Source organism: Volvox carteri (genome assembly GCF_000143455.1).
Source record: "Volvox carteri f. nagariensis unplaced genomic scaffold VOLCAscaffold_24, whole genome shotgun sequence".
Taxonomy (NCBI): Eukaryota; Viridiplantae; Chlorophyta; class Chlorophyceae; order Chlamydomonadales; family Volvocaceae; genus Volvox; species Volvox carteri.
This window is the reverse complement of record NW_003307567.1, coordinates 1,582,098-1,590,505: the sequence shown is the minus strand read 5'-3', so window position 1 is coordinate 1,590,505 and position 8,408 is coordinate 1,582,098. Positions and strand designations below refer to the sequence as shown.

The 8,408-nt window shown below is 56.7% G+C and overlaps 1 protein-coding gene across 1 annotated transcript in view; it reads right to left on the bottom strand.

Moving 5' to 3' along the window:
* The window catches only part of VOLCADRAFT_117874 (uncharacterized protein), a gene marked incomplete at both ends in the record, with an annotated part of 10,112 nt that continues 1,704 nt past the window's right edge, over positions 1-8,408 (bottom strand). Inside the window, 8 exons of the mRNA XM_002951520.1 lie at positions 1-87; positions 791-938; positions 1,471-1,613; positions 1,731-1,871; positions 2,319-2,394; positions 2,927-3,032; positions 3,479-3,854; positions 4,942-5,106. Coding sequence (XP_002951566.1) covers positions 1-87; positions 791-938; positions 1,471-1,613; positions 1,731-1,871; positions 2,319-2,394; positions 2,927-3,032; positions 3,479-3,854; positions 4,942-5,106 — 1,242 coding nt within the window. The remainder of the gene's footprint in view (positions 88-790; positions 939-1,470; positions 1,614-1,730; positions 1,872-2,318; positions 2,395-2,926; positions 3,033-3,478; positions 3,855-4,941; positions 5,107-8,408) is intronic.

The following is an 8,408-nucleotide window of genomic DNA, read 5'->3' as shown; positions in this document are numbered from 1 at the left end:
TCAGTCCTTCTTCTTCGGTCCACTGCCGTACTGCTCGTCCACGTCGGGTGCGCTCATGGGCAGCAGCGCGTAATCGGCCTTCGTGGTCTGTACGGGAAAAAAACGTACGGCAACACGGGATGGGATACTACTGGTGGAAGGGCAAGGGCTTTAAAGAACCCCCGGTTACGGAACCCCCCTCAGGTGCCTCACATGGAGGACAAAAGACCGGTGTCGGGTCGGGAAGGCGAACCATGAAGGGGTGAAGCTGATACCAGAAAAGTAGAGGGATACTCTGCAGGATTATAGACGGATACTGCATCAAGAAATATGTTTACCAACCAGTCATAATAATAATAATAATAATAATAATAATAATAATAATAATAATAATAATAATAATAATAATAATAATAATAATAATAATAATAATAATAATAATAATCACCACCACCACCATTATAGGGTGGGGTAGCGCCGGGTGGGGAAGTGGAGGGGTGTGGGAAGGGAAGCGGAGCCGCAAACGACCGGGCCGTAGCGGGTTGCTGTGTTTTGTGTGACACGGGGCCCGGAAAGGAGAGCGGGTCCTTTTACCCCGGGGAGCCGCATGTGCACACACACGTACATACATGCACACACGCCGCCGCCGCAGCAGTGTCAACCAAACAACTAACCAGCACCAACCAACCAACCGATTAACCAACCAACCGACTAACCAACCAACCGCCAAGTGTGCATGCAGAGTTGAGTACCCCCCAGAGCGCTCTCCTTCTCTCCCAACCACCCAGCCCGGCACGTACCAGCCCCCTACCTGCGTCTTCCTCAGATGTCGGTTTCGGAGCTCCGTGAGGGGGTGCAGCAGGGAGGGCTCCATGACGTCATGACACAGGTCCTCGATATCCTCGGAGCCCAGGACGCCGTCCGGTGATAGCCGCGACTTCAGGATGTACAAGTCCATTCTGAGACAGACAGGCAGACAGACAGACAGACAGATGGGAGGAGGGGAGGAGGGGGAGGGGAAGGGAACACATTGTTTGTGTTGTGCGTGTGTGTGTGTGTGTGTCTCTGTGTGTGTTGAACACATATCTGTTGAATGGCGCGTGGAGAGGACGGCACACACACACACACACGCGGGGGGAAGTCACTTTAACAGAGCAAGCGGTCACGTCAAATAGTGGTAAGTGGCAAATCTCTTCTAGCGAGTGGATGGATGGATGGAGGGCTGGATGGAGGGTTGGATGGATGGAGACGTCGATGAACCTTTTGGAAGGACGTCGCATTGTTTGTATGTATGTACGTGCACATGTATTGGTTTCGGTGCAAGAAAGTACTCATCACGGCGTCCCATCCCACACCATTTCTTCCCCCTGCCCGCAGAAAGCCTCTCACCCCTTCCCTCCCAAACCCCCAAACAAATACCCCGAAATAGAAAGCAGCGCCCCCTGCAGCAGCCTCAGCAGCCCCCCCCTTCCTCCTCCTCCTCCTCCTCACTTTGTCGAAGGCGCATAACACACCCGGACCTCCGACTTGTCCGATTTGAGGTAGTTGTTCAGTCGGGAGCCGCCCGCGGCCGCACTGGTCGACTTGAACAGCTGGTAGGCGGTGTACCACCCGAGGCCGGGGACTGCGATCACCTGCGATCACAATCCCGGGGAGGGGGAGGGGGGGAAGGAGGGGGAGGAGGCACTGGCGGTACTGCCACTGCTTACAGCTACTGCCACTGTTTTTCAAATGTTGTTGGTGTCCCTTACCTCCAGCCCAACCGCCACGGGCAACATCACTCCCGCAACTGCCGCCTTGCCAACCGACTTGTAACAGAAGTGTGCAGTTAGTTGAGTTAGTTGGTCCTGGACCTCGTCCGGGGGTATGGTGGCGGGGTGGTGGACCACCAGCTGGGGGGCAACAGGGGCCGGGGGGGGGGGGGGAAAGACGAACCACACACAGGGGAGGGGGGGGAGGACGGGGGGGAGGACGGGGGGGAGGACGTGTATGTAAGCAATATATATGTAAGGAAATCACATCTTCCAAGAGAGGAGGAAAGAAGACATCATCATTAACAGCAACTGGTAACAGCTGGTCCCGTACAACCAGCCCCGGGGGTGGGTGGGGAAACACGGGGGGAGGTCAGAGGGGAGGGGTAACTCGCAACCGGAGGGCTACTCCCCTACCCGCCACTGGCGGTGGCGGTGGCGGTCGTTTGCAAAGGACCCGCCCTTCTCTTAGCCCCCCTTTCACCAGCCCCACCTCCCTTCCCGTACCCCCACATCTCCCCCCCAACCATACATTCCACCCCCCGGCCCTCCTCAGCCCGGCCCTCCTCAGCCCCACACGGCCCGTACCTTGTTTGCCTTCTTGGGGATGTTCTTCATGAGCCGCTCTTCCGCGTTCATGTTCTCCAAAATGGCCTGACCCGCCCTGGGGGTGTGGGGGTAGGGGTAGGGGTAGGGGTAGGGGTAGGGGGTAGGGGTAGGGGCGGGGGTAGGGGTAGGGGTAGGATGAGAGAGAGGGAGAGAGAGAGAGAGAGGGGAGGGGGAGGGTACCAGGAGCAGGACACCGCATTTTTATAAACTATAGCAAAGGCGAGGAGACTGAAAAAGAAATAAGTGGAGGGGTGTCGCATGATGCGTAACTTTACATCCCACCAGAGGGGGATACGGTGTGTTGCTATCGGTGGTGGCGCAATGGAGCCGTCGCTTTCCCCCTGCCGTACCAACTGACATAATGCCGGACGCCGTACCGGCGGCCCATGCCCACCATACATCCATTTCTACGACAGGCATGCGGCATAGCGACTCAAATCTTGATCGCCAACTACCAACTACCAACCCCAAGACTCATCTTCCCCCCTCCAAATAAAGTCTTCTTCCTGCCATTAAACAAATACTACTTTGCCGTACACCACTTGATAAATGGTCAGATGTACGGCACTTTCGTGCGCCGTACTCACTTGTATATCTTTGCCGAGAAATCTCCCTTGTCCTTGAGGCTGTGCCACATGTTGCTCAGGTTCTGTTGCACATTGGAAACCCCCGCAGACACCTTACCCAGCACGGCTGAACGGAGCGGGCGGGGGTGGGGGGGTGTATGTGCAAAATCGGAAAAGGGGAAAAGGGGATGAGAAAGCAGGGCATGGCTCAAACAGCAAAACCAACTAACCAACCAACCAATTAACCAACTCCAAAATCTCATTACCTCCCAATTACGAATATGGAGAGGCGCCGGAGAGGGGAAGAGATGGGCGCACAGGCACACAGGCACACACACACACACACACACGCGCGCGCGCGCGCGGGGTCGCAAGCAATTCAAATTCATCTCAATCAAACACGCCACTCCCACCAAGCAGCCCAGTAATGACCACTTCGAGGGGTGTACATGTCCGCCCGGAATTTCTCCCCTCCCCCCGTTCCTCTGTGCCTTGTTGTCGACCCCCCCCCACCCCCTTCGCTCCCCCCCATCCCCCCCCCTTTTTCAAGGGGGCCAAGGAGCCCACACGCACTGGTTGTGTCTTCCTCGTCCTTCCAGTTGACAACGGGAAGAAACACCAACTTGTCCCGGAACAGCGGTACGGCATAAAGCAACAGCTCCCGATGGTTCATAGAATAGCCATCGCCGCCGCCGCTGCCGGCGAGAAAGCTGGCGTCGTCGGGACCGCCGCCGCCGCCACCGCCACCGCCGCCACCGCCGTCAGCAATGCTGGAGGCGCTACGACCCGGCGGCGGTGGTGGCGCCGAAGATGTGGTGACGGCGGCTGCGGCGGGGATGGTGGAGTATGGTGTGCTGCTGTTTGCGGTGGTGGGCGGGGTGCGCTCGGCGAAGGGGTCGAAGGTGTCCCCCGGCCCCGGGTGTTGGTTGGTCCGCGTTACGGCAGGAGCCTGGTCATCGGGCCGCCGCGGGGGGGATTGCACGAGAGAGAGAGGGGGGAAGGGGGATTATATGTATTTGAAGATTTTTTATACAATTTATTTGTATTTGAAATATTTATACAATTATTAAGAGGGAAAAAGGGAAAAACAACCCTCATATAATAATCCTGACGTCACACTTGACGACAAAAGAAGGGGGAAAAACATTACCAGGTTAAGATAAATTTACCAAAGTTTCATACACCCACAGGGGGTTGCAATTCCAATCCGCAAAAAAGAATTATATAAAATCTCGTGCCAAAATAGAAATAAAAACCCACAATCCGACTGCGCGCCAACGGGCCCCAAGCACCCCTCCCCCACTCAACTTGGAGACGGGGGGAGATGAGAGGCAATGAGGGGCCACGGCGTGGACGGACGAAAAAAGGACAATACGACGATGCAATGTACGATGTACGAACTAAGTCGTACATGATTACGAGCAGCCGGGGTTGCCAGCAGCGACCACCCAGCGTGTGCGTGTGGGTGTGCGTGTGCGTGTGGGGGGAGGGTGGGGGAGGGAAGAACAATGACAACTGAACCACATGCATTCATGCTTTATTACGAGGAGAACCGAAAAAAAAACACTCACACTCACACTCAGACAGACGTACACACCGACACCTCCTGATGTGTGACATGTGGCTAAATAGCAATAAGCGCAAACCGCCGCATCGGCGACTGGTTATCGAAATCCCCCGGTAGCTCCATCCCCAGTCCCCGCCTGGTCCCCACCACCAGGCAATGCGCACTCCCCGGGAGTCCGAGGAGAAGGCGGAGAGACGCCGGGGCCGCAGCCCGCGTACCACCACCACCACCACCACCACCACCACCACCACCACCACCACCACCACCACCCGCACAGCTGCCTGCCACTTCCCCACTCCCCAACTTCCCCTTCCCCACCACCCAACATATGCCGCGAAGCACTCTTTCCTTGGCAGCAAAGCTTCACTCGTTCGTGGTTCGTCTTTTCCCCTCCTTTTTCTCCCCCACTTTCCTCTACACGTTCCACTGCCACTCCACCTCCGCCTCCGAATCCCATCCCCACTCGCACCCCTGGTGTCGCAGCCCCCGCTCCCGCTCCGAGCCCCGGTCCTGCGGCCTTCAAACTCCCCGTCGCCGCCGCCGCCGCCGCCGCCACTGCTGTTGGGCCTCCACCCCCCCCGGCCTCTCGCATTGCCCGTTGCTGCATCAGCAAGTCGTCGATGCCATTGGTGCTCTGGGAATGGTGGTGGTGGTGGTGACGAACCAACGACGAACCAGGACCCGATCCAAACCAACCGGAACTGGGTGGTCCGGACCCAGATGCCGACCCATGGGTCACTTGATGGTTCCATGGATTGGCCGCGGGGCCGCCGGTGGTCGAGGGAGGGGCCGTTGCGTTATTTGAGCCCCAGACTGTACTGCCGCCGCTGGCGGCGGGGCCCTGCGCGCCGGCAGTTGAGGTCGTTGGGCCAGTAGTAGAGGCGGCACCGAAACCACGAAGGAGGTCGGAGAAGCTGCCAAAGCTGGGGAAGCTGGGCCCAGAGGTACGAGCTGCCGTACCACCTATCCCGCCACTAAATGCGGAAGTGGAGGTGGTAATGTCGGGCTGATCCTGGATGCAGGAAGGGCCAGGTAAACCGTAGGGCATGTGTTACGTGTATATGTATGTATGTATGTATGTATGTATGTATGTGCTCATTCCAAACTGCATTGTGCCGTGCCGCTTGTGGTGTGTATGTGTTACATTTCCACGCCGTTCCCGCGCCCCGGAGTCCCTCGCACCAGCAACCCCCGCTTTCCCCCGCATGCCCACATGCAGACGCTGCGCCTCATATACCCCCCTTCCCCCCTCCCCCCCTTCCCCCCCTTCATCTTCTCTCACTCCGCCAAACAGGAGGTCCAGCGGGTGCTGTGGTTGGCGTCCGTCCTGAGGTGTGACAGCGGCTGCTGCTGCTGCTGCTGCTGGGCCCCCTGGAACCCACTGCTGCTGGTGCTGCTGGTGTTGTAAGTGTCTCTGTGAGGCGGAGGAGGAGGAGGAGGTTGCTGTTGTGCCCCATGGTGATGTTGATGAGGGCCCCGAAGTGAAGTCGAAGAAAGGGTCTACTGCGCCGGAGGGTGAGCGTATGGGAGGGTGAAAGGGCGTTGAGTGTGTGTGTGTGTGTGTGTGTGTGTGCGTGTGAGAGAGTGAGAGAGAGAGAGAGAGAGAGAAAGAGAAAGAGAGAGAGTGAGAGACACACACTTATATACAGGTGAGCCAGGAGGATGAGGAGAATCCAAACACGATTGTCCCACCGCCCGAATCTATGCATGCACCCAGTTTTCCGGAAATTCATTCGGCCGCCTAGCTCAGCTCAGCTAGGTCTACAGAGGCAACCCGGACTACACACCTGGTCGACCACACGCACACTCGGCGCCGTTGGGACACCCACATCTCCCCCCCCCCTTCCCACACTCTACACTCTTGCACTGGCAGCAGCTTCACTCGTTCGTGGTTCGTCTTTCCCCCCTCCCAACCCCAGCCCATACACCCCCAGCCCAGCTGCTGCCACCCACTCCCCTTGCCTGGCTGATACACATCCCCAACCTACATCTACACACATACATACAGATACACACATAGGTATGGATACACCCTTCCCATGCGTTAGGTAAACACCTGCAGGTTCCCCCCACAATTCAAAACCCGCCCTTCCACATCCCCCCATATTTCCCCCCCCCCCACACACACACGCAAATACACAGACATGCATACAGACACACAGACACACAGACACGCACCGTGTTGTGCCAACGTCACCAGCTCCACTGCAGACTGTGGGGGGCCGGCTGGGTGACGTCCCCAAGGGCGACCCTGGGTCAACGATGACGTGGACGTGGACCGAGATCGTGGCTCCGAATCGTCGCCCAGGTCGATCAGGTTGCCGACAGCGGGGCCCCCGGAGGAGGTGGAGGGGAAAAACACGGGGGGCCCCACGGCTGTCCGCGGAGGTGGATCTGTGCCGCGGCTGCCTCGGCTGCCGCTGCCGCCTCGCCGCTGCTGTACCTGCTGCTGTGTGCGTCCGCGAACGGCCCCTGTGCTGGTTATTATTGTGGTGGGAGCGGTCGGCATGGTGACGCCGCCTGGGGAAGGGAGGTTGTCCATGATGCGACAAAGGGTAAATGAAAGTTTGAGGCAGGTAAGGTTGAGACTGCAGACGGCCGGTGTTAAACGGTGAAGAGGATGGATGGTGGCCGGTCCGATGCGCAGTATCAAGCCAGGCCGAAAGCGACACGACCGAGAGGAATGCAGATGTGTTCGGCAGTCTGTAGATATTAAAATGCTAGTCGTAGGGCAGGGCAGTTACCCATTACCTACCTGCCGCCTCGCGAATAAGACGCGTAGCTGCGGCCTCTTCCTCATCAGGTTCATCTATGCAAATTCGTGCATATGAATTGAACATCGTGTCGTCTTTCAGGTCCAGTAAGCTTGTAAGCCGAAACGCGTTTATTGGGCTATGTAAAAGTCCCGTCCTGCCTCCTCGACAGTACTAATGGGACCGTGTCAACGCTTTAGCGCAGAATAGCAGTTGGAAGCCAACGTTTTTGAGAGTAACATAGCACCGTGAGGAAGTAGCCCCAGAATACAGCTCTCGATAATTTCTGCTTTCGCCTTACATATGAGATATGTAACGGGACTGTGACTGGAATACTCTCCAGGATCACGGACATGGACTCATTATCACTTATTGATTATGGGACGACCTCAGTCAAGTTTTTCCCCAGAGCTTAGACGAGCGAAGCGACAAACCTGAAAGAAAAATATGTTACTGAAAACCGACATTCAACTGAACAGGAACTACTTCACCATGCAAAACTATGAACACCGGGAAGCAGCTTCCACGCATGCGTACGAGAGTATTTTCGCCGTACCACCGAAAAAACAGATTGGGACCTCAACCAGCAGGCCTCACAGCAACATGTAATCACCTCCAATCCGCTCACTAGACCCGGTCCCTTGCCACCCAAGCTAGCTGACAAACATTCTTTCCTGAGCGAGCCTCACCCGCTGGGCCCTGCCCACCTGGGCGCTGGTTCAACCACCGAGATAAACTCGCGCATGCTAAGGGACCCCGGGCCGCCAACCAGCGTTCCAATCTCATCATGCAAGTTATATTCATCGATTCTCCTGAGCGCAACAATAAGTAGCCCAAACCAAGCGCTCAAAATAATGTACAATCAGCAGCACACGGTGCAGGGCACGCAAGCCTACCCCTAGCCCCGAACGTTCACCTCAAAAATACCCAAACAGAAATAACCAGCAACCGCGTCCTACCATGCACAACATGCCTGGGCACTGGCTAACGGGCCTGGATAGCAGACGTCAGCCTCAAAGTGCAAACACGTAATAAGCAATGCTTGTGAAAAGAAGTTATGTAAAACATACTCGGCGATGATGTTTGCCCTGCTTCGCATCTTGTAACAGCCGTAGCGCAGTAGTTGGGGGACCGTATCTGGTTTTGAGGATGAGCGCTTCAGCTGGGCCAATCTGGGTTTGTC